Source organism: Aptenodytes patagonicus, chromosome 19 (assembly GCF_965638725.1).
Source record: "Aptenodytes patagonicus chromosome 19, bAptPat1.pri.cur, whole genome shotgun sequence".
NCBI lineage: Eukaryota > Metazoa > Chordata > Aves > Sphenisciformes > Spheniscidae > Aptenodytes > Aptenodytes patagonicus.
In genome coordinates, this window is record NC_134967.1 from 1,715,287 (window position 1) to 1,739,854 (window position 24,568).

The 24,568-nt window shown below is 46.2% G+C and overlaps 1 protein-coding gene across 3 annotated transcripts in view; it reads left to right on the top strand.

Annotated features, from left to right (window-relative positions):
• Positions 1 to 1,937: 1,937 nt before the first annotated feature.
• SPEN (spen family transcriptional repressor) overlaps positions 1,938 to 24,568 on the top strand; it is a 67,127-nt gene continuing 44,496 nt past the window's right edge. For all 3 annotated transcript variants that reach the window (XM_076356442.1, XM_076356443.1, XM_076356444.1), the window contains exons 1-2: positions 1,938 to 2,054; positions 21,069 to 21,389. In XM_076356442.1, coding sequence (XP_076212557.1) covers positions 1,972 to 2,054; positions 21,069 to 21,389 — 404 coding nt within the window. In that variant the 5' untranslated portion in view covers positions 1,938 to 1,971. The remainder of the gene's footprint in view (positions 2,055 to 21,068; positions 21,390 to 24,568) is intronic.

The window sequence follows — 24,568 nt, forward strand, 5'->3', positions numbered from 1 at the left end:
GTTGTTGGTGCTTTGTTTTTTTTTTTTTTTTCTTTTATTAATCAGTAGATCTCAGTTTGGCGGAGCAGCGTAACGCCCGTCATCGCTGGGGAAACTGAGGCACGGGGCCGTGAAGGGATGGGCTCACAGCCACCCGGCAGCGGTAGAATTGGGGATAAGACTTGGGTCCGCCAAGACTTGAGCCGATGTGCGTCAGAGGTCTGATTAAATCAAGAGATTTGCATGTTTGTTAAGCCACCTATAGCTTGATGACTTTGACCAGTTGTCGAGGTGGACTTGGGTGGCAAAGGCAGCGAAGCTGAGCGCCGCTCGCCCCGACAAATAAAACGTGTTTTCAGTCAATAGAAGAGCGCCGTCAGGAGGCTTTGGCCAAGGAAAATACTGAAACGTCGGGCTGCTCTCTCTGGTGGAAGCAGCTAACCGGCTTCCAAAAAAAAAAAAAAAAAAAGCACTCGTGGCCCTGGGTGCATGTTTGGTTTTATCCTGACCTCGAACTGCTCGGACTCTCGCGGTGGTAATCGCTTGGGCATTTTCCTTTTCGGGCATAGAAATAGGCGTTTTTATCTGCGCAGAGGCACATTTTCGTGGAAAACCAAGACTCTCCGGGTTGAAAAACGTTTAGCTCCACATTGCGGAGCCGACTTTCGAGCAGGGAGGGGGTGCAACACGCGAGTCGGTTAACTTCTGCAAGCAGGGTAATATTCGCAACGAGGATTTTCTTCACCCCATCTTAATTAAAGAGCTCTGCAAAAACCCCGGGGGAGGAGAAGGGGGGTGACTCCCGCCGTCGGGGGGGTGGGGGATTCGGCTGCGAGTTTCTTTTGCGCCGTTCTCGGGGTGACGTTGGCCTCCCCGTTTCGGCGGAGGGGAAGGATTTTGGGCAGCCCGGAGGATTCGGTGACCTCGCTCGCCGCCAGCCCCGCTCGGGGTCGCCGGTAGCTCTGAACTTTGGAGCCATCGCGGATAAACAGAGCTACGGGCTCCCCGAGTAATCCTTCCCTTGCTCCTGCCGATTGCGTCGAGGCAGCGAGCTGGGTTCTCTTTCCCCCGGGGGGGGGTAAGGGCGGTTTGGGCCTCAGGGCGGAGGAGACCCTCACGGCCCCCCACCTCTCGGTGGGGGTTGCGGGTTTCAGGGCCAGCAAGGGCGCTGCGATGCCCAGCGGGGACCCCCCCCTCCCAGCGTTTCACCGCCCTCAGCCGCCACCGAGCCTCCAGCCTGGGTGCAGACGGGGTGCTGGGCGCCAGCGGGACCTTGCCCTTGCGCTGCAGCCCCCCCTTTATTCTTTGCACGGCACCCCCTTTATGTTTCCCGTTGCAGGCCGCCTCCCTCCACCGCGCTCCCCGGGCGCCGTCGCGCAGGCGCAGTCCCGCCGCCCCCCGCACGGGAGCGGGGCGTTGCGCGCCCGCGCTCCGCCTCCGCCGCCGGGGCCGCGGCGCGCGCCCCAGGGCGCAGTGCGCCTGCGCGGGGGCCCCCGTGTGGCGCTGCGAGAGGCGCGGGGAAAGGGAAGGGGAGGGGGGGGGGGAAGAGCGAGCGAGCGGAGCCGCCAGAGGAGCGGGAGCGCGGAGGGGGGGAAGGAGGAGGCGGCGGCGGGGGGGGGCGCCGCGCTGCCGCTGACGGAGGAGGAGGAGGAAGCGGGAGCGAGCGAGCGAGGGCCGCGGCGGGGGGAGACAGGGAGGAAGAAAACCCGCGGCGGAGGGGAAGCCCGCCGCCCGCCAGCCGGCCCGCCAGCCAGGGGGCCCCCCCGGAGGGGATGGTGTCGTCCGCCGCCGCCGCCGCGGGGGGAGGCAGCCGGCGGCGCTGAGGGCGGCAGGGCCCCGCGGCGGAAGAGGCGGAGGGCGGCGAGGAGGAGGAGGAGGAGGAGGAGGAGGCGGCGGCGGGCGGCGAGCGGCGGCCGGCAGCGCTGCGCGGGGGGAGGCGGCGGCGGCCGGGAGCCGGGGCAGGGGCGGCGGGCTCGCCCCGCGCCGCGCAGCATGGTCCGGGAAACCAGGCACCTCTGGGTGGGCAACTTGCCGGAGAACGTGCGTGAGGAGAAGATCATCGAGCACTTCAAGCGGTGAGTAGGGAGAGCGAGAGGGAGAGGGGAGGGGGGGGTCTCCGCCGGTTCTTCCCGCGTCTTCGGGTCGCTCTCCCCACCCTTCCCCCGGGGAGGCCCTTTCCGCGGCTCTCCCACCCCCCTCTTCCCCCCGTTTGAGGAAAATAAGGAAAAAAATCCATTAAAAAAATTAAAAAAGGGGGTGGGGGGAGGAATGTGAGGGGACGGTGGCTCCCGCGGCCTGTGGAGAGGAGGAGGAAAACAAAATCGCTGTAAATAACTCCCGCGCCATGGCGAGGATCGTCCGCAGAGGGCTGGCGGCGTGGACGGAGCTGCGGGGAGACCTGCCGGAGCGGAGGAAAATATAATAATAACGACGACTGAAAATAAACCACAGAAAGACGGAGGAGCAGCGTGTTGAAGCTCGGCTTTCTGCACGGAGTGGATTTCATGCCGAGGGGGGTGCGCGGTGTCTCGGAGGCAGCCTTAAGCCTGGCCATCTTGCTTCTCCGTTGCCTTTTTTTTATTTTATTATTAGTCAACGTTTGGAGTTTTCTCTTTTTATTTCTCCCCCCTTTTTACTGTGTTTTCCTTCGTCTGGAGCCACCCCGGCCCTGAGGATGCTGCGTCCCGCCGAGGTGCGGCAAACGGTGGGAACCGAAGCGCCTGCAGCTGCAAAAACGTGACTCTAAAAATCACACAAATCCACGAAGAAAACGCCTCGCTCCCCGGATCCCTCCACGCGGCAAGCACTCTGGACTCCTTATTATGTTGTTTGGTTGTTTTTTTTTTTTTTCCCTCCCTTTTTTTCGTTGCATAGATTAATCCTGCTTATAAGGAAGTAGTAGCTGTTTGCATGGTTGTATTTTTTTTTTTTCTCTCCTTCCTTCGTCTTTCCGTGCGGGGAGGAGGAGGCTTCTCCCCCGCCGGCTCAGCAACACCTTTTTCCTCGGGAAATGCTCTCGCACGAAGTTGATGCCCGGCACCCCACGCTGGAAGCTTTTTTTTAGGGGGGAAGAAGAAGGTAACTGGTAACAGGGTGGCTGCTCAGCTCATGGTTGTTTTAACCACCACCTAACCACCACCCCACCACCACCCCCCCCGAAAAAAAAAAAGGGATTTTGAAGCTTCTTTTAATCTTCCTGCGTTGGAAAAATTACGGAGCGTCCTTAATAATGAGTCACCATGGGAAAAATAGATGCAGTGACATCGGGGGGTGGGGGGGGGAAGGTCCCTGCCGCCTCTGCCCTGGCTCCTGCTCGCCTGCCGCTGCGGAGGGGGCCGGGGGGGACTCGCATCCCCCCTCCCCGGTGGCAGAGCGGCCCCGGTGAGCGCGGGTGGTGCCAGTCGGTCTCCAAAATGGCGGCGGGGCCCCGGTTGGGGCGGGGGGGAAGCTGGGGTCACCCCGGGGGTGCGGGGAGGAACCCCCGGAGGTCTCCTCCATGCTCCTGGCCTGAGCTGCAGCAGCAGCAGCAAAATCCCGTCCTGGCATCATCAGCACTCAGGAATTGCCCTATTTTAACTGAGCTTCACCTTTTTATTTTCTCCCCTGAGCCTGGAATCGCTGCTCCGTCCATGGCAGCGCGCGGGATGGTGGTTCTGCATTCGAGGTGGTTTGTCGCGTCCGTCAGTCCAGGTTACGTGTCCCAGCGTTGTACAAAGGCAGGGTTTTCGGGGAAAGAAAACCCGCTCCGGGGTTGTTTGTTGCAGGCATAGCTAGCTGAAGGAATAGGCACTCAAAAGTGGAAATTTGACATTCCTGGGTCTTATTTTGTCCAGTCCTCCTCCTTTTGTAAGATGTATTAAAGCAGGAAAAAAGTTGCTATGGTACTGTTGCTTAGAGATGGATGGGAAAAAATGGCAGGCGCTGAATTGTTAATTACCTTTTTTGGTTGTTTTTACCTTTGTGAGTTTCCATCAGAGGTTTGGGAAGGAGATGTGCAGCCAGGCAAACCCCCCCCCCATTTCTGCAATTTGTCACGGTTTTTCAGAACTGATTTTTAACCGGGATTTGTGTGTTTGGGTGAGGTTGATCTCATGCAAGTAAACACAGTTAAAATATGCTTCAAAACATTTGGCTGTGGGTGCAGGTACTAAGGCACGGAGGAAATGACACGCCGCCTCCGTAGCCCTTTTGGGGATGTAAACACCTGAATATTTGTGGCTGTGAAAGGGGTAAAGGGGTATATGTTGAGTCGGGTTTCAGGCTCGATGTATAGGTGCTGTAGGTGGACAATGGAGCAAGGCTTCCTTTGTATGCTGGTACTCGCCTGGGGGAAGGGACACGTTACACAAGGATTGCATGGCGTGGTGGGTATGTGGTGGAGGTGGGATGTGGAAGGCTCCCTCCTTGGAAAGGACAATTCAGTTTGGAGAGAAAGTCTTTTCAGATGGAGCTGGGCTTGGCGAAACCCAGTTCCCACCCATCCCCCAGCCTGAGAATAGGGTGAAGAGCATGCGGAGAGGCTGAGCCACGGCAGCAGGAGGAAGAATTTGGGGGAATATCACTTAAAATCGTAGCTCCGAGGGCTGGGGAATAGTGTTACCTCTAAAGCCTCTGTGCAACCCACAGGAGTGTTTGTTTTTCCACTTTGCTTAGGAAATACTGTGATTTCCATATTAAAGCCTATATGCAAGCGGTCTTGCTGTTGCACAGTCTCTGCTAGGGGCAAGTTTGAGAAACACAACCATTTTCTTTCTAAAGAAGCAAAAATTCAAGGAAGACTCCTAAAACTTAAAACCCAGCAGATGTATTCAATGTGAGGGGTTTGCTGCTTCCCCTCTCCCCCTTCAATTAACCAGTTACTGTGGGAACCTTGCTTGGGTTTGCAGTCTCACAAGTAATTCTTTTAAGGGATGAATTTAGATGAAAGAGGCGTTTTGCAGAAAGTGTATTTTTTTTTTTCAAAACGCTCCTGATTGGTTTTGTTTAGTGTGAATTGAAATAACACTCTGTGCTTATGAATTCTCCTCTCAAATGAGAGAATATTGCAGCTGGTCTCAAAAAGCGCTGGCTTATGTGAGCAGTGTTACTCTTTTTCCTTAAAAGCCCTTTTTTAAATCTATTGTCTTGATATTAAAGGGGATTGCAAAAGAATGATTTTCTGTGCATTTTAACAAGTTGAAATTGTTACGGGCTTTCTGTTTTGTACCCAGATACTCCCTTTTTAAAAACTTCTTTCTAATGTGCTGTATTTTCTTTCAAATGAGTTATTAAGGCATTCCTGAATACGAAAGCAATCGGTGCCAGGATTGGAGATCCGCTGTTAAGATGGAATAAGCAGCGAATCTGTGTTAGGACATGGGAAATGAGAGCTTGGCGCTCAGGGAAGCGGTGGTAGCAATCATTTGGGTTCACCTAATTAATGCTGTCTTGACTAGCAGGAAAAAAGTCATTCACCATCATTGAAACAGATGCTCGGCAGCTTGCAGAACAAGGCGACTAAATATAGTAACAGTTGTCCCCAGCACAAGTGCTGGCCTTCCATATTCCCCCCCCCCCGTGTTTTCTTCCAGTTATCTGAAAGAACATGGCTTTGTCCTTTTATTGGTGTTTTAAAGGGCAAGAGGAGTAAAAGCCTCTTAATTATGAACCATGTGACTTTGGTATGCCATCTCCTATTCTGTAGGGGAATTAAGACATTCAGAGAGGCAACCAACACCAGGAGAAGCCCCGGGCTTCAGGAAACAAACGTGCTCCTTTAAAATCGCTAGAAATAAGTTGCAGATCCGAGCAGTCTCGGAGAAGACAAAATAACTGTTAAGGTTTCTTTTGGGAAAATGTGCTTTTCTGGCTTCACCTTGTTCTGATCTCTGTTTTGAGTAGATGCATAGGATACCTTCAGGAGACGTGTGCATTTTAAACACAACTGCTCTGAGGAGTTGCTCTGGGAAAAACTGGCATAATGGGGAGTGCATGTTTGTTTTCAATAACTTCTAGAAAACATTTGGTCAGTTCACAAGAAATTGTTTTGTCTTGATGGCTGGGAGTGTGAATTCAGCCTGGGAGCGTGAAATCTCCATGCTTTCTGCTCTGTACATCACTGCTACGGACAAAGGTGGGGTAGAGGGATCTTGGTCAGCTCTTCTACAGATTGTGTGCGGGGCAGGGCAGTTAAGATTGCTGCTGGTGTGCTGGCTTTGAGCACTGAGAAGAAAAATCTCCGTGTCTATTTAGGATGATAGCTGCTAGGACAGCACCCTTTCTGTGCCTTTTTCCCACGTGTGACACCGGCAGATCTTGCAGTGCCTTTCCGCGGGAACAGGCTTGAATCGGAAGTAACAGTGCTCCGGTTTTTCTAGTAAAACTCTCAAATATGTTCCCAGGGTTTTATTGCTTATAATAGAGTAATAGTTCTTGGATATCACTTAGGATGCAGACACATGGATGGTTATACTGAATCAACTTTGTGTATAGAGATCTCTATCCAGATGTATTTTTATTTTAGGAAAATACAGAAGTGAGGCTACAGAATGAACTATTCCTGTTTTCTTTCTCGATTCGTATCATTTTTAAGTGATGGTACTTTCATAGATGAGGTACTAGCCTTTTTATTTCAGAGCCTTTGAAGGGAAGGGGAAGGCAAAATTTACGCCTGTGCTTTGCTGAAGCAACATCTAGAATATTGGGCAGTATCGGGACTTCTTTATGCTGCGTTTTACAAATACCTCCAGTAAGGTAATCTTAGTTTTGCAGAATATAAAACCCAAGAAGATGATGGGAGGGTGTTTGGTTGGGGGATTAGGGCAAGGGGGTTAAATTAATTGCCCAGAATCAGAAGGGAAAGAAAGGCGTGGAAGACACTTGGTGAGTCCTGCCTGTTCGAGTCTCGGTCGGTTCCTAGTGAAAGTCAGCCCTGTAGCAGGCATAGGTTCATCGTTTGGGTGGCTAACTGGGGAGATGGTGGTGCTGGTTCTGATGGTGGCTCGCGTCTTTGTTTTCCGCTAGACCCCCTTAAATAGTTCTGATCCTGGCATAAATTCACCGAGCGCCATAAAGCAGCACAGGCATCACCTCTGTGGTGTACCGGGGTGTTATCGAGCAGTGTTTGTCTGCAGTCACCTACTTCTTCCCCTGAGACTGAGTCACGTGGAGGACGGCTCCTCAACAGTTTAAGATTCATGAATCCTCCGGCTGCTCTGGATTCTGTTCTTTGCATGCACTTGAGGTGGCGGCTTGTTGACGCCACGCTGGCCGAGGAAATGCCTATATAATTATTTCAAAGAAACTTAATGAAAAGCCGCGAAGAGCATAGATTTGGACTAAGCTTCTATTAAGTGTTTTTATACGCTGAGCCCTGTTAGAAAGATAAGTTGATGTCACTTGGTTACAAAATTCTGTCATCTGCTGAGCCTTTCTGGCATTGTTTCTTCTCTGAAGTTTCTTCAAAGGTCCTGGCTGTGTTTATTTGTCATTTGATGAGAGCAGCTTCTGTTGTTGCTGAGAGCCGCTCCAAAGTGGCGTTGGCTTTTGGTATTTCTTGCCCTTACTCTAAATTCCTTTGGTACGATGATAAAGTAGTCCTAGTGCCCTTTCTCGCAGATTGCAAGAAAGCAGACTCACGTGTTGAGAACTTACCAGTCCTTGTGAGGCTTATGCAGGTATTAAATCCATTCATCAAGTTAGAACAGGTGGTGAGAAAAGGCTTAAATTTGTTTTGTGATAGCCTTGTTGACTGTGGGGTTTTTTTTTCCTTCCCCTCGCTTTTCATAGGACACAAAGTCATGCCAAGTTCTCCGGCAAATGACCTTATTGCTGTCTTAAGGTGTGTCCAAAATTAGGTTGTTGTCTTCGCTGAGGGCGAAGAGGTGCTAGCTGGCTTTTCATAAAAAAGGAAGTAAATATCCAAATGAGTAGAGGGCAGGTTGCAGATTTTGGACGAGTCAGTGAGTCAGGATCAACCTGGGGCTCCTCGGGAGTTTTGTTTTCATGAGCTGAAGTGTCGCAACTGCAAGCTGTCTCGCTGTTGCGGTGGTTTCACACTGTTGTCAGCTTGTGAAGAAGAGGAGGAGATGCCTTCTGCACACAAAGATGCACCTGAGAAATAACGACTATCAAAACAAGGTCTTGAAGATGTTTGGGAAGGGGTAAAACTGAGGGTCACCCCTCTTGGCTGGCTTTAGACTACTAAAGGTTTCAGAGAGTTGCTGGCAACAAGGGTTTAAGTTGTCAAGCTGCTGGGGTGGATACGTTCTGGTTTTGGTAGCTACCAAAAATAAGCACTTGTGAGATATTTTGCTTGTGTTTTTTATTAAGTTCAGTGAACTTGCTGAGGTCTGAGAATGCCTGAAACCGAAGACTGCAAGGGCAAACATTCCTAAACAATGAACTGAGGAATAAACTAGAAAATATGATTACTCTTCATAATAAGATTTTGAGTTTAGCTGCATCTTCGGCATGCCGATTTAGAAATCTCGTGGGAGGAATATGAACCTGAAGATGGAAATTCACGGTGTACAACCAGCCTCGCGGCTTACCTTTGCACAAGTCTTTGTAGTGTTCCGAAGACTATTTGAACAGTTAATGAAAATCAGACAAAAGCTGCTTTTTTTTTTTTCCGTTTGCAGAGCTAACAAGTCAGTAGTGTTTCCCACTTTGTACACGTTGGGGTAATGCAGGAGCTTTTGCCTTTCTGGCTGCCTGGGGAGTAATGGCAGCTCTGGTCTCCTCAAGTCTGAAAAAATGTCTCCAGTGCTGTTCTGCAGTAATATATTAAGATGTGATGATGGCTTCTGTACGATGAATAGAACACTGCAACTGGTTTGGTTTCTGCATTTCCATAGTTACTGTTTAACCTGCTAACACTGTGTAATCGTCCTGTGCAACCTGTAAAATCCTGCAGTGTGAAGATAACATGCTTTAATAAAAGAATAAACATTGTTACAGACTTTTCATAAATACACCAGGATGTATTCCAGGCCCTGCTGCAATCTGATCTGTTAGCAGGATAGACTGAATATGAAGGCAGTGTCCCTGAATTCGGTTGAAACAACATCCTTCTCAGGACGGATTTTTTGGAAGTGTGTCCTGTAGCATTGCATGTGGCTGACTCTGTAGTTTGTATATTCGTGCCTTGTCCGAGGTCCGAACGTTCATGGTGACTTGGGTGAGAATGCAGCAGAATTCGGATGTGAAAGGAACATCAATTTTCCGCTCAGACAAACTAATCATGGGAGAAGAGCAGCAGTCTGTCTTAATGACCACTTTCTGTTTAAAGACTCGAGCATCTTTTAAGAACAAAAGGGAGCTTTTTTGCTTCCTTTCTCTTCCCCTTTTTAACTAAGCTTAGCAACTTAAAATTGAAAGCACCTTTTTTTTTTTTAAGCACACTTAGATCTGAAGCGTGAGCTTCCACATCTGATCAAAATGCCCTGAACGTGCTCTCATCTCAACACTGAAAAGCCAGATAAGTCCAAACATCTCTGGAAGGAGCGTGAATAGATGATCTGCACCACTGTCCGTTGGATACACGTGGCTCTCCCTACAGATGGAGACAGTGCTAACTTGTGTGTGTATTCTTCTTGGATATCCCTCTATCCAAATAGAAGAGCTTGCATGTCTTTTGTTATCCCCTGATGTGGTAGGAAATCAGAGCTGGGTTCAAACCAAGTTCTTGTCATGAAGGTGATCAGGTACCCAATCAAAACTGGGTTTGAAATGATCTTTTAGCTCAATGAAAAGACTACTGCCAGATTGTAAATTTTTTTTTTTTTTTAAGCAAGTGGTGAATCACCTTCAGTTTTTCTCCAGGTACAAAACTGAGCTGGTTGTGTTTTCTGTCCATGGGATTCACTGAGAGTAACTTAATGTCCCTGTCACAGATTTCCCCAACTGTGGTGTACGTGTCTTTGGTGAGATGCTCGCCACTTCCACGCGGCACAAAGCACTGAGCTGTGGTCCATCTGCTCTTGCTGCTGGTGTGAATACCTCCCGTCCTCATTAATAGTGAGGGCTGCCAAAAAGCGCATAGAGGCTTATTTAAATGTTCCCTCTTTAGGCTTTCTGTGGCAGCTGTGGGTGACCTGTAATAGTTAATGGGGCAAAATAAGAAGAATAAATTGCCAAGTTGTATGTTTAAAGTAGTCGTCTTTGGAGGAAAAAAGTCTTCCGGCCTCATTAGCATCCTAACTGTGAGGAGAATAAAAGCTCAGGATGGATAAGTATCTCCCTTGTATACATAATCAACATCTGATTTAATTTCAGGGGATCTGTGCTTGTATGTGTGAGACACTGCTCTTGGAAAGCCAGCTAAATACGCATGTAGACAGCTAACAGTCTGCACAGTAACCTCATTGTAATCAGAATCTAAATAAACCTTTGGTCTTTTTCTTAACTTGTTGGAAGTATTAGTAGCAGAGAAGCTTTGCTACATTTAAAAAATAAAAATGACTTCAGCACTGATGTTGTAGATGATATGCTGGTGGCGGGTATGGCGAGATACGCTGTTTTTTAGCAGCAGCTGAGCTCCGGAAGCATCTCTTCCTCTACATCCATTCAGAGATTACAGTCCCTCGGTTGTACTGGCAGTGCGTGCTCTTCCCTAGCTCGTGTCAGACTAATTTTTGAAAACAAGCATTTAAAGGTGAAGCTGCTCACCGAAACGGCATAAAATTAGGAAGCAGCTTTCCTGGTGGTTACGGTGATGTGCCCAGTTGTGTTGCAGATGGGAGGGTGTATCTGGCTGATCCTTAAACCGCAGGAGGAGCCCTGTTGGTCTGGTAGTACCCATGCACCTCGAGATAAGGGTCTGCTGAATTCTTTGGTATGGTGAGGCCTCCTTTGGGTCAGCTCGTAAAACCAAGGTGGGAAACCTCACCCGTCATTGCGATGAAATTCAAGCTAGCCTGTTTTCAGCTTGGCTTTGCAAAACCTTGAGTTTGAGTTGCATCAAAAGAAAAGCCATTAAAATCTGGCTGGCTAAGGAGCTCAGTTGTGGAAAGTTTTAAGCTCTCACCTGTGGAGAAACCGCCTAGAGTGCAGGTAGTCACTGCAGACAAAACACCTGAGTGTGTGCCTGGCTCTCACCGGGCGCTTGTCAGTGGGGAATATTAGTTTCCTTGGGCTGACACCTGGCTCACACCGAGTATTGTGCTGCCAGTTGGTGTAGTCACAGGAACAAGCACTTTCTCCAAGGTGATGGTAGCGGTGAGTCACGAACCAACGAAATAACATTTGCACATCTGTATTTGGGTGACTGGCTGGTGTGGCAGTATGGGAGCAGCTGGCCAGCTTATGTACAGGGCTTTGTGGAGGAGGCTGGGACGGGCTGGGAACGGACTTTTTTCCCTCCCCGGTTTCAAGATCGTAACCTTTTAGGAGTAGGTGAGCTTTTGGGGTTGGTGACTTGACTGTGAGTGCTTGGATCTGTGGCTGCTTTCGATCTGAAATTAATTCCAAGTTGTCGAACCTATTGGCTGAATTGAAGCCGGTCACTCATTCAAACGGAGTTGTGATTCAAGGGGGAAGAGCAATCCCGTCACTTGGGATGGTCTAAGAGACTGCAGACAAATAAACTTTTTTTTTTTCTGAAATACCATTTTCTGGAAAACGTACAAAACCTTGGAGAAGAGGTTATAAAGTTTGTGTTTGACTAAAGAAGTATGAACCAGTGAGCACCAAGACTTAAAAAGCCTTAAGATGATACATATTTAAAGTACTCTGCAGCATGGCAGGGAGACCATAATGTTATGACTCTGCATTTCCCTCCATCTGTTGCCGAATACATGCAAAGCAGGACTTGGAGAAGCAAAACTGAGATGGGGAATTACCCTTTCACGTAAGAATGAAAAACTTGATTAATCAAGAGATTCTCCTACAGTTGCGATGCAGCGCGTTCTTAAAATTGAATCCAAACAAATCCTAAAATCAGTCACACAAAAGAACAGGCTTGAGCGATTCCTCTGCAGAAAGCATTTAATGTAGCCTATCACCACCGGTATTTTTGAAGCAAATCTGCAGATTATGCTTTAAGCTGGAAGAAAAAATGTCCTGGAGATGGAATTCAGCGGCTCTGTGTCTAGCATGTAGTAACGTGATACCGTGCATCTGTGTAGGTTGGAGGATAAAGAATCACAGCGCATCGTACTTGATACAATACAGCTGAACATGCAGAGTTTCTACAAATTTTTATAACCTCTTCAGGCTTCTATGAATAGTCGTATTTATGCTCATCTGCTTGGAGAGCAAGATTGATGTGATCTTGCCATGCATATATATCTTCCCTAATCAATTTTGAAGCTGTTAGCTAGCTTCTGCTAAACTTGAGGGCGAAGGGGGTACTCACAGTCTCAGAGATACGACATTCCTTTGAGTTTTGTGAAAACAAGCAGTTTTAATAGAGGAGAGAGACCTGATTAGCGGCCCCATGGAGAGAAAAGCTGCAGCGAGAGTGCAACCCTTATTAGACATTAAAGAATCCACATGGGAGAGAGGTGTTCCTGACCGTGGGAAAAGCTGCAGTGGGAACTGGCAGTTATTGGACGCCGGAGAATTCGACCTCAAGACATGCATCCATAAGAAATGAGTCTTCATTATTTCTGCTTACAAAGCCACTTTGATTTCTTTTTTTTTTCTTTAATAAGGTATATACCAATAAGCCCTGCTGCGGATGCTGGCATGCTTCTCCTTAATTGTACAGAAGTGACAACTAGGAAAAGTTCCTTAATAACAGCTTCTGCTTCTTTTCTGGCTGGCTGAGGTGGCAGTGCGAATAAGAAACTTGTATCATTCAGCTACATTTACGGAGCTTTAACTTGGTGATTTTGCGTTAAGCCCTTCATTACAGTTCGGTCAAGATTTGCCTTCTGACTGCAGCCTGCGGACGGTCTGATGCAATGCTGGGTTCGCCTGACGTTGCAGGCAGCGGAACTGCTGACTTGGGTGAGGATATTAAAGGCAGCCCAGCTAGATGTTGCTGAGGACAAGCTGAGGCGCTTTTTTTTAATCCATATAGCTTCAAGCTATCCCAGCGTCCAAAGCATGGATTCATCTCCCCCCCGTCGTCTTTGTCAGGTTGAAATGTTGCTAGGACTCCTTTTGCATGCTGTTTCGTGTTGTGGGGGTGTTGCAGTGGAACAGATTTGTATCTCAAGGAACGGCTGTATCTATATTCAAGTTTCACCTGATGCGTACACGCTAGAACAGCTTATCTGTGGCAAAATTTTTTGTCATGGGGTCGCAGAAAAATTTCCTGCTATGTTGACTATTGGAAGAAGTAGTTGCTACTGACAGTAGCAACCGTGAATAAATGGTTTTAAATATTCTGTTTCTTCGCTCTCTGGTGGTACATAATAATTTCATTTGTATATTAATACCTCAGCAGCATCCAAACGGTGACTTTGCAATAAAGACATAAATAAAATGTCTTAATTAGGAATCGCTCTTACTTTGTGTCTTAAAATGGAGCATTCAGCTGAGCTGTAAAGCAAGAAGCGAGTGCTTATTTCAGCACAGAGTTATCTACCGGACTATCTGATATGTCGAGCATGTTGCTCTTAAATAACAGAGGTGTCAGAAGTATCAGTGAATGTGCCTGTGCTAGCTTTTTAATTTCCTACTTTGTCATCTCTTAGGGAGGGATTACGAGCGTAGACAAAGCCCTAGCTGTTTTCGGTGCGTGGCAGGAACACGTGCTGTATCTCATTAACAGACCCCCCATTTGTAGTCGGAGTTGGGAGGTTTCCCGTTGAGTGCCGTTGGGGGCTAAAGGGAGCTGCAAAGCCTAGGAGTGGTCTGGGTTTGAGTAATTTGGGCGGTGGGGCAGGAGGGGAGAGTTAGGAGCATCGTGTGAGGACTCGCCCCAGCTGTCTGACTGAGCTCCGTAACCTGGTTGACGGTTTCTGCTCCTGAATGTTGAGGTTTCCCTGAAGATCTTTATTGCTAGGAGGAGAGCTGCGGAGAATGCCCTGAAGAACGTCGTTTTTCTCCCCCCAAAGGTCGCAGAGCCAATAAAGATCACTCTAAACAGGTTATAAAGCATCTCAGATTGCAATCTAGAAAATTACGGGAGCTTGGTAATTAGGGCATGTTTCTGAATCATTGCTGTCACAAGGTCTGTTCTTGGTATGGCTTGAAAACCAACGCTCCTTGTGATACGAGGAGCTTTTATTTTGCCTGGCTTCGGGAAGGTAAAGGTTTTCAAAGCCTTGCGTCGTGTAGCTTTATTGCTTGCTGATGAGCTTTCCTACTCGTGATCATCCAGAACGCTGTCCCGGCCGCTCACGATGGCTTATCGTTACAGAAACAGCAATTTTGTGCCGAGAAAAGTAGAATTAGAGAGGCATTTAATTTGTTTTATTTTTAGCTGTCTTTAACACAATGTAGCAGCTGGAGATAAGGAGAGCCAATACCATACATTGCATCTCCTCTAGAGGCTGCTGGAAGTGCTCCATACATTGCTGGCAGCCTTTGTGCTGGTACCCTCATCCCGGTGGGTTTTGTCACTTAAACCTATTTCTTCAGAAAATCGGGGGAGGATCATGTGTTTGGAGGAGTGTTACAAAATGTTGCATTCGGGCTCTTCAAAGGGGTGTGTGTGTGTGTGTATGTGTAGTAGATAAACGTTCACAGTATTTTCACCAAAGTCCTGAAGAGCTAGTTTTCAAATTTCAAGATAAAACTGAAATACGTGTGGGTTGATGTGAGGGATTTCTGATGTCCTGAGCGTTCTGACGTGCCAGCTCCATGCAGAGCGTGGTCTGGTGCCCTTGGGAGTGAAGGCTCCTGCCTTCAGCCAGCTTTGGATCGAGCCCTCAGTAATGAGACATCGCATCGAGTTGTTCACAGTAAATACTGCTTTTGGTCTCCCTTAAGCGCAGCTGTTAGTGAAGGCCAGCGGCTGTGTGTACGTTGCCATATTTGTCATTAAGCATTTGAGATACTGTTTGACAAATTCTCCGGGGTTGAGTGACAGCACTACAAAGACAAGTGATTGTGGCTCATGGGGTGACAGTTCCCCACGTTTGTTAAAGTGGATTTTAAGTGCAGTTTTCCAGGACTCTGGAATTCTGCTTCTTGTTTCTATCAAGATACATTTCAATTAACTTGCATTATTTTCACCCCAGCCCTGTGCACACGCTTCTCTATGGTCTATCTTTGGTTTTGCTGTCTGTTATAGATCAGTTACTGTATTTATGATAGGACCCAAACCCAATAATGCAGTCTGTGTGTTTTTGAGTATCTTTTGTTTAGATTCCTTTATTCTTCTGTATCTGTAAGCTCTCAAGTCTTCCTTCCATGCTAGGCACAGGATGACATTGTCAGATTTTGAACTGCTACTCAGTGTTACTTGAAGCAGAGTGTAATTCCAAAGACTTGTGCCGCTCAGGTCTGAAGGTGGTGAAGTATGTGAATATTTTTCATGGCAAGTAAAGTATGTGGCTATAATGAATATGAAGCATGGAACATGGTGGTATGCAATTTTCTTAGGCCAAGCATGTCATAACTATTATACGGTATATTTTACTTATTATAGTAATGGCCTTGTTATGATCAATTATAGTGCCTTATTCTTTGCAAATGCCTCTGTAAAGACACACGTCCCTTTGTGCTACTGGCTTAGGAACTTTTACAGCGGTGGAATTAAACGCTGCTGTTGGTGGTACGGGAGGGAGAGTCGCTGTGCAGTTCATGTCGTGAGTTGGTGATACTGGAAGCTGGCGCTCAACTCGGAGCAGGATTTCTTCAGGATAGCTGTCACCATGGCTTGGTGTCCTGCTGCTGGTAAGACCGCAGTGCAGTGGGTTTTGCTGCTCTTCTGGCGTGTTATTTGGTGTGTTGCATGGATGGGAAGCAGATGCATGTACTATTGCGGTGGGCCAAGTTCTTGGACTGTGAAATGGATGTCCGTGATAGCAGAAACCTCCAGAACTGATGTTAATGGAGTTCAACAGACGTCGGCAGCCTGGCTAAAAACCCCTGTGGAGCTGGTGATGGCAACCTCCTTTATGGCAGCTTTAGTATTTGCACATCTTGCGTTTCCCTGTACCTGTATCTGGAGCAGGTCTGCTTTGTGCAGGGGGAAATACAGGACTATGGTAGCCCCTAGCATGGGGTATCGGACTGATTTGGAGTTACAAATAAGGAGAAGAGACGCAGACATCTGGAGAAGTATTATTTCAGGTCACATTATTTTGTTATGAAATAACAACAAAGCAAGAGGAATGCGATTGGCCAAGAAAAGCTTCAAGCTGTGCGAGCGTTTTACTGAATAATGCAGGCTGGGGCTTGCCTGGGTTATATAATAATGGAGGAGGAAGGAGTTTGAGCGTGGCACGGAAAAATCATCCCTGCTTTTCAGATGGCTAAAGATATCTGGCTTTAGTCAAAGTGAATCCGAGTGAGTCCAGAATATTCAGATGTCCTGCTGTATCAGGATGTCTTGTCAAATCATGCTCTTAATGAGCGGTGCAGAAACAAGCACAAAAAACTCCTGCGTTATTTTTGATCTTGCAGTGTGTCTCGCATTTAGTAGTATCTGGAGCGTAACGTTGTGCTGACTTCTAAATAAAAATACGAAGTATTTGTAGACCGGGATGTAGCTGGCATTCAGAAGTCTGCAGTAATGAAAATGCTTGGGTATAAAAGGTCTTCACAAGCTCAGGGGGAGATCAACGTGAGAAATAAGGAGGTAATACGATTTGAAGTGGGATTCAGTTTAAATTAAAAAAGCTAATCTCCCTGATTTCAACCTACCCTTTCCTATCGTGTCTATGTCATCCCGTAAAGATCTTAATCAGTTTGTAAAATACTGCAGCTAAATGGTAACATTTGCTTACTAAACATTTGCTGGCCAGCTCTCTCATAGTCCATCCTTTGTTTCAAATGCTTTTGCTTGGGAACAGCAGAGACTGCAGAAAAATGAATGTTTGGAGTAAACATCCGAGATGAAACAGTTAATTAGAAATGGAAAGGCAAGGGTGCTGAGGGTGCAGGTACCCCCGTGCAGGGAAAGCTGTAGGGTGAGGGGTGACTTAGGCTTTGTCTGGGTGACACGTCGCCCCTGGGGAAGAGGAACCAGCCCGGCCTTGCATTGGCGGAGGCTGCGTTTCCCAACCCGGCCACGCTCTCTGCCGGCATGGGAGGAAGAGCTGGGGAGGAGGAAGGGCTGGAGAGCGAGGGAAACATGCCGAGCAGCCATGCCAAGAGCCCAGAGACATTTCAGCTGCTTGATTATAGAGGTGCTTTGATCTACAGTGAATAAACCGATAATGCTTAAATTATGAATTCCTTTTCTTTGTCTGAAAAGCTGGATTAGCGTGGCTTTGTTCGAGCAGTGATTATCGAGCAACTTTTTTTTTCTGAAAGGGCCGCTGGATCTGTGTTTACAGCTGGGTGCTGCGATCGTGCTGTGCTGGTGGAGGGGCTCGGTGACATAACAGCTCTCGTACATCCTCGTCTCCTCTGCTTCTGGTTGAACTGTAAACCCCTCTGAAAACACGGCCTCGGCCACCTTCGTTACAGTATGGAGCTAATGATTAATTGGCATGAGTCGCAGACGGGAAAAGGCACTAAAAAGCCTTGTTTTCGTGAGGGTCTGCGGATTCTGAGCTGAGCGAACACGCCTCTTTTGTTTTCTGTTTGGTCTGCCAGCGATTGTGAAACACAGCCTTCTTGGAAAAGGCTGACGCGCAGGTATAAAGATACGAGGCGAAGGTTGAGAGGAGCCGCTCTGCGAATGTTACCAAAGGTCACGGCGATGCCTCCCCTTGTCTTTTGTCCCCTCTTCCCAGCCCTCGGGATCCGGACAAAGGTTGCTCCTCGGAGCGCGTTCGCCTCCATCTTGCCTTAACGTGCGATCCGCGTAACGAAACGCAGCGTTATCGTCGCCTCGCCTCCCCCGGCCCTCCAGAAAGTATCGTTTTTTTCTTGTAATGTATTACTCTGCTGCAGTAAACCCGTCTGGTGATGCAGCACTGCAGATCTCCCCTCCTCTCCCCTCGATGCGGTCCTCCTCCTGGCAGCATCTGCCAAGACGGGAGCAGCTCGGAGAGACGCCAACGGGTGGGGCTGGGTCGGATCACCAGACAGATTAATCTTCACGGTGGGGGACCAAAGGATGTGTGTAATCACAGGACCACGTTGGGGCAAGGAAAATGCAAACCTTCCTCTCCCAGCAGCTGTCCTTGAGTACTCAGGGCTCTCTCCTTCTCGGCTTTCTTTCATCCCCCCCTTATGCTCCCTTTCTCCTCCCCCCGTCTGCCTCCCTCGCTTTCAGCAAAGACGATTGTCACAGATTATCCTCGGGGCTCGTCAAGGGTACGGTGCAGGACACCAAAGCGCAGCGAATATTTATGTAGCTGGATAACGGACGGATCAAAACGTGCCGTCTCCGAGTGGGATGATTTAGGACTGTGGCTGCAGTGGAAAACAGTAGTAGCCTCCCCCATCCACTTCTGATTTAGGAAAAAAAAAACCAAACAACTTTTTAGTTAATGGCAACCAAAGTACACTTTTCCCAATATAAAATTTAAACTCTGGCTGCAAGAGTTGTGTGTTTGCTGGGTGATTTTGTTGGTACATGGGGAGCATATTACGTTGATGTTCTGTATCTTCTGTGCTTTCTGGGCAGCATTAGCTCAAATATTTGAACATTTTAACCCATTTCTGGATCTTCTGCAGCAAAAGAAAAATAATGGAGGTCTGCGCATATGTTATAATAACACATACATGTTATGATTTCGGAATGCGGAAATAAAAGAATTGTCAGGATGGTGAGTGGGAAGAGTCAGAGCTCATTTCTGATGTAACTGGCAGGCAGCACTCATGCAAAGTAGACTGTGGTGATTGCAGTCAGAAGGTCAATTAGGATTTTAGGTTTTTTGAGTAGTGCTAAGATACTGTTCCGCCCCCCTGCCCCCCCCCCCCGAAGATCGTAGGCAAAGTGTGGGCTTGTGTTGCCAGAAACCAAATGTGTAAACAGTGAGCAAAAGGAAAGTACATGTTCTAACCAGTCACTTCTGTAACTACATTATTTAGAAGAAAAACTCAATAGATATGAGAGTTAGAGCACTGTGCTATTGCAACATCTTTCCTTTGCTGTCTGTAGAGCACCGGCACTGAAACGCATGGTAAAGGGTGATGCTAACTAGGATACCTAATTATTTTTCATATTTTTCGTCATGTTCATTCATGGCATGAACATTTTTTCAAATAGGCTCTTTCCTGTTTTCCTTCCCCCTTCTTCCTTTCCTGTTTCTTCTCTCTTTACACGTGCCACATCCAGTTGGCCGTTTTTTTCCTCGCACAAATTTTATTAACCATATCCTCTACTTTTCTGATCTTCCCAAATCTTACCTTCAAGGAAAGATAACCTTATCTAGGCTCGGGAGAGTGCAAACTCGGAGAAGTACCTTTCCTGCAGTACCATTTGCCATTATTTGCTCCTTGCACCTTTTAATTAGAATAAAAAATGACCGGTGCATCAGTTTGGTATCACAGGTTAGGAGACTCCCGAGAATTAAACGTCACCGCGCTGTACCCACGAGTGCAAAGGCAGCAAGCTCTGCTCTGGGCAGCTTAGAGGCAAGAAGGTGTCCCATGGGCGACCTTGCCTTCTTAGGCCCAACTTCTACTGATGGAAAGGTGCTCTTGTTTGTGCACATATTCCGTAATGGACAGCGCGCCGTATTCGGTGGAGTACAAACCGGAGGAAAATGAGATCTAAATCCAAACCAGATTATATATAAAGTATAGTAGGTCAGGCTGGAATGAGAAGCTGGCAGTCAGCGACGCAGGTTTTCAAATCATATTTAAGGATTAGTCATCCAACAACGATGATGAAATTTTAAGGTATATTGAAAGCCACGCATAGAACAGTCAGATGGAGGTTCTGACAGCATTTGCTCCTCAGAGAGGCAATTGTATTAGCTTTTTCCTACGTGTATAGCTGAAAACAGCTTTTCTTGTTTAAGATCTGTTTACAGCTGTTCAGCATTGTGCTGCCTTTGTGAATAGACTTTTTTTTTGCAATAATTCTTCATAGAGTTTACAAATATTTCTTGATTAGTTTTTTATTTGTGTGACCTTTTCCCGTTTGTCAGTGCATTCAAAAATACGCTTTTTGCCTCTTTCTGTCGTGGATTAACAACTGCAGTTAAAGCCCTTACCTGGTTTGCTAAATCTCCTGGCCGAGAGAAATGAGCAACCAAAAGGTGACCTGCGGTTCTTGGCTGTTTCAAAACATTGCTGTGTTCGTACCTTCCATTTTATCCTTTCTGCTATGAGTTGATGCAAGTCATTTAAAAACATTTTTACATCGTGTTTTCTTGTGTGCACAAACATGTTTTTTTGGTTTTTTTTACGTAGACGTTTACTCATCCCTAAGTGCCCATGTTGCAATTGCTTAATTTAACATACATTAAGTAGGGTGGCGTCACGTTCCCATCAGCTTTCCTCAGCGTGCCTGTTGTACGGCTTGGTCCACGGCGGAGGGGGCTGTAAAGTTGAACCCCAGAAGCACCCCGGTCTGGGGGTGCCTGTGTCGGCCACACTTTGAAAGTGTCCTGCGAGGCTGTTGTAAATAAATGGGTTTGAGATCAGGAACAAGGATCAGAATGAAGACTCTTGTTTTAGCGCTGAATGGATTAAATACAGATCGGAGTAGTGGAATTGCTGTGTCAAGGTCATTTTTTTCTTAAGAAAATTGTGGGGATGTCTTTATTTTTACTTGTTGTGACACAGTTTTGTTTTAATTATGTCTTGCTTGTCAGATTAAAAACCAGAAGGGCTGCTCTAATTACGAATACCTTTCTATTTCTTCAGCTGCTGTTGCTCTGTTATTACAAAAAGGGCGATCTCATGGTAGGCTAACCAAAAGAGGAGTTTTGAATACAGTGGTGGAAAGTTTAAATGGCTTCCCCCCCCCCCCTTTGAAAACGTATCTTCCAACCCCTGCCGTGCTTTGAGATTGATTTTCCTGCCGTATGGGACGGGCGAACGGTTTGAAACTGGTGTTGATTTTGCAGGAGGCAATGTTACGAAGTGTGGTGGTCTTCTACCAGCACTAATATATGTGCTCTGCTTTGCTTTCCTTCCAGATATGGACGTGTCGAAAGTGTCAAAATACTCCCTAAGAGGGGGTCGGAAGGCGGAGTGGCAGCGTTTGTGGATTTTGTGGACATCAAAAGTGCACAGAAGGCACACAACTCTGTCAACAAAATGGGAGATAGAGACCTACGGACGGATTATAATGAACCAGGAACCATTCCCAGTGCTGCTCGGGGATTGGATGATACAGTTTCCATAGCATCTCGTAGTAGAGAGGTTTCTGGGTTCAGAGGAGGTGGTGGGGGGCCCACTTACGGCCCCCCCCCATCGCTTCATGCACGGGAAGGACGTTATGAGCGGAGACTTGATGGGTAAGTTCCAAGGTTTCTCTAGGCAGGTATTTTGTATTTGATATGGTGAGAAACACAAACTCGTATCTAGGGCCCCCAGATGGATTTAAAATTTTGGGAATTATCTATGTTTCCTATTTTGGGTTGGAAACGGAAGTGATTTCTATCCCAGTGGCTGGTACCTTGTGGATCCATAGAGGATGTTTTCTGCAGCTGGTTGGATATCTACACTTGAAATAAGGTGGTTTTAAGATGGAAGATTTCCTTTGGCCAGCATCGATATTGGAGTTACTCTTTTCTAGAAGTAATGATTCCATTTCTTGGATAATATTAAGGCCTTGCTCGGATGTATCCCTGCTGCCAGATGGAGCTATCTTACTCTACAACATGTGGTGAAGTTCTCTGTGGAGTATCTTCGGAATACTAGAACCTAAAATTCTGTGAAAGCTTGATGCCTAGTTCTCAGTTCTCACTATACGCAGTTGGTATGTTAATTGGATTGTCACCACAAAATTTCTAGTAGACTTTAATGATGCAGCCCCTTGGATTCTACAGACAACACTTAGCCATGGAAATAACGCTTGGATGGAGAAGACCGAAGGCAGCTTGTGATGTTTCCATTTTGGATCTACATCATTTCCAAGTTATTGGGATTATTCTTTCTGATGGTATTGGCAAAAAGAGATGATGGACATTACTAAATTTTGGAAATTATAGTGTTTTTTTTTTAATGCTGGGATAAGAACTACTGCCTTGAATTTATTGGATGGTATACAGTCAAGACGCCAGTAGCCATGGGGAGTGGATTACTGTCTAGTCTCTTAAAAAGCTCTTTGCTACTCCACATTAAACATACTTTAGTTTTAAGGATGTGGCGCTAATACCAGTTTGTGGATACGCCAGTGAAAAATGACTGGGCTGGATGGTTACAAAGGCGGCTAGAGGATGCCTGCTGGCCAGCAGCGATGAGTGCCCTCGTGCATTGGGTGATCTTCTACCAGCTGCTTGATTCAGACGTAGGGCTGGAAATTAAAGTAATGGATCTATTTAAGTGCCTACTGTCTCAAGAAAGAAGTCTGGGGGTTTCAGAGTTACGGTTTCAGTCTGGGACTACTTCCTTCCAGTGGAATTTTTTTTTTTGTCTTGTCACTAAGATTTTTTTTTTTTTCCTTGTTGGTTCATCTAAAATATCATTTGACACCCTTGCCCATTAAGAAGGTGGATTACCCCTGTAAGAGGGGCCAAAATTGGGGAAGTTATGTTCACAATTCTCTCCCTAGATTTAATTGGGAATATAGGTCGTGTTTCCACACTTGGAAAAGGTTGGTATGTCCTGCCCTGTGTATATTAGCCCCTCTCCTAACCCAAGTCAAACCCTCTCTTTCCACTAACTCCAGTAGTACTTAGTACTAATAGATAAATCAAAAAAGCACTGTAGCCATTAGATTTTCAGCTCTGCTAGCTCCTCTGTCTGTCTTCTGTGTCCTTTTCATGGATGAGGACTTTGTTCTTTTATGTCAGCTATATAGCAGTAACCCTCTAGAAAATACTGCTTTTTCTCTTACCTCATTAAAGCAGCTTTCACTGATTAACACTTTGTAGGATGCTAAATGCAATCATTTATAAAATTGTTGATCTTGGTCCTTCAAAAGGGGGAAAAAAAAGAGACATGTTTCTGTGCCAGATCCTGGAATATCTTTCAAAATGCCATTGTTGCAAGCAAGAGATAATGAAAATAGAAAGGCAACAATGAATTTTAAAGCGGATATATAAGTTAATGACATTCTGTTGCACTGGTTAGGTAGGTTCTTATATATATAATTTGAGAGAAAAAATGCAGGCAAAGAAAGCTTGAAAATGAGTTATAATTTAACAACAGAGGGTGAATATATTTAGAGGATTAAGGATCTAGTGATTCATTGGAGAAGGAACGGGAGGAACTTCCTGAGATGCTAATCAAAAAAGAATCAGTTTATAAAAGATACCTGAAATATTTCTGCCATTTTAAATAGAAGACAGACCCGTGATGCAGGAGAGGAGGAGGAAGCACAAGGCAGAATTGGGTTATTCGGATTCAGGGGATTGAAGTGACTAATAATTGATTCTGAAGGAAGAATCCGAGAGAGAAGGCTGAAAAAAAAAAGGTTGAAATGTCCTTCATAAGATGGATAATTAAATTTTTAAATTAACTTTGGCTACCCTGACATATTTAGAATTTTGCAAGTATTTTTTAAATGCTGAATGTAATCATTCTTGATCTTCCATTTTGTGGACGTAACTTAGACATGCCGTCCCAGTACTTATCGAAATTAGACTACTAAACTATTTGTAACGTTCTTTTAATTCACTTGTCAGTTTTACTATCTCTTTATTTGAGAGATCACACTAACTTTCTTAGAACATAGAGCCTTTCTCAATTGACATACAAAATGTTGGAAATACTGAAAACAAAATGGACCTTAGCTACTTGAAAGTAGTGTGCTTGTGAGGATAGAAATTCTGTGATTGCAGTAACAATAGCAGTCTCAACAGACAAAAACACCTAGTGAAAAATTTAATTTTATACTCCTTGCCTAGGGTCTTAGTATCTTTTTGGGGCCTGCACCCTTGCAATTTAAGTATTCTGACATAAGTAATCAAGATGTTTCTTGAGGGTATGCAGCTTTGACGAGAATTGAGTGTAGCAGTCTGAAAAAAGCAAAATTCCCTCTTAAGAGGATGAAATATTTTAGAACAGCAACAAGAAAACCCCTAATTTTCTGGGCCTCCTCTATGGGTTATGCTACCCCTTTTGAAAGCAGCTTCTTACCTCTGGGTCATGCTTTGCACAGAGGCTTTCATGGCTACAGCCCAATTTGCAATGCCATTTTTGCAGAAGGATAATTAGAAGAGCTCCAGTAATTACCAAATTCCAGAAAAATTTTTGAAGCTCTTAAGCAAAAATGGAGGGGGGGGGAGGGGAGTTAATTATGATGTCCACAAACATGAAGTTTGTCTTGTTTACTGAATTTAAAAGAAAAAGGAAAAAACCCAACACAATTTAAATGAGGATTCTGCACTGGAAAGCAGTATTTTTTTTCCTGTGCAGGCAAGATGCTGGTCATGAAAGCCCAATCCTGTGATTAAAACAAAATGATTGCTCAGCTTTATCGTATACGAATATAACTTTGGAGTCAAGTAAAATGTTTTTAAGTTTGTCA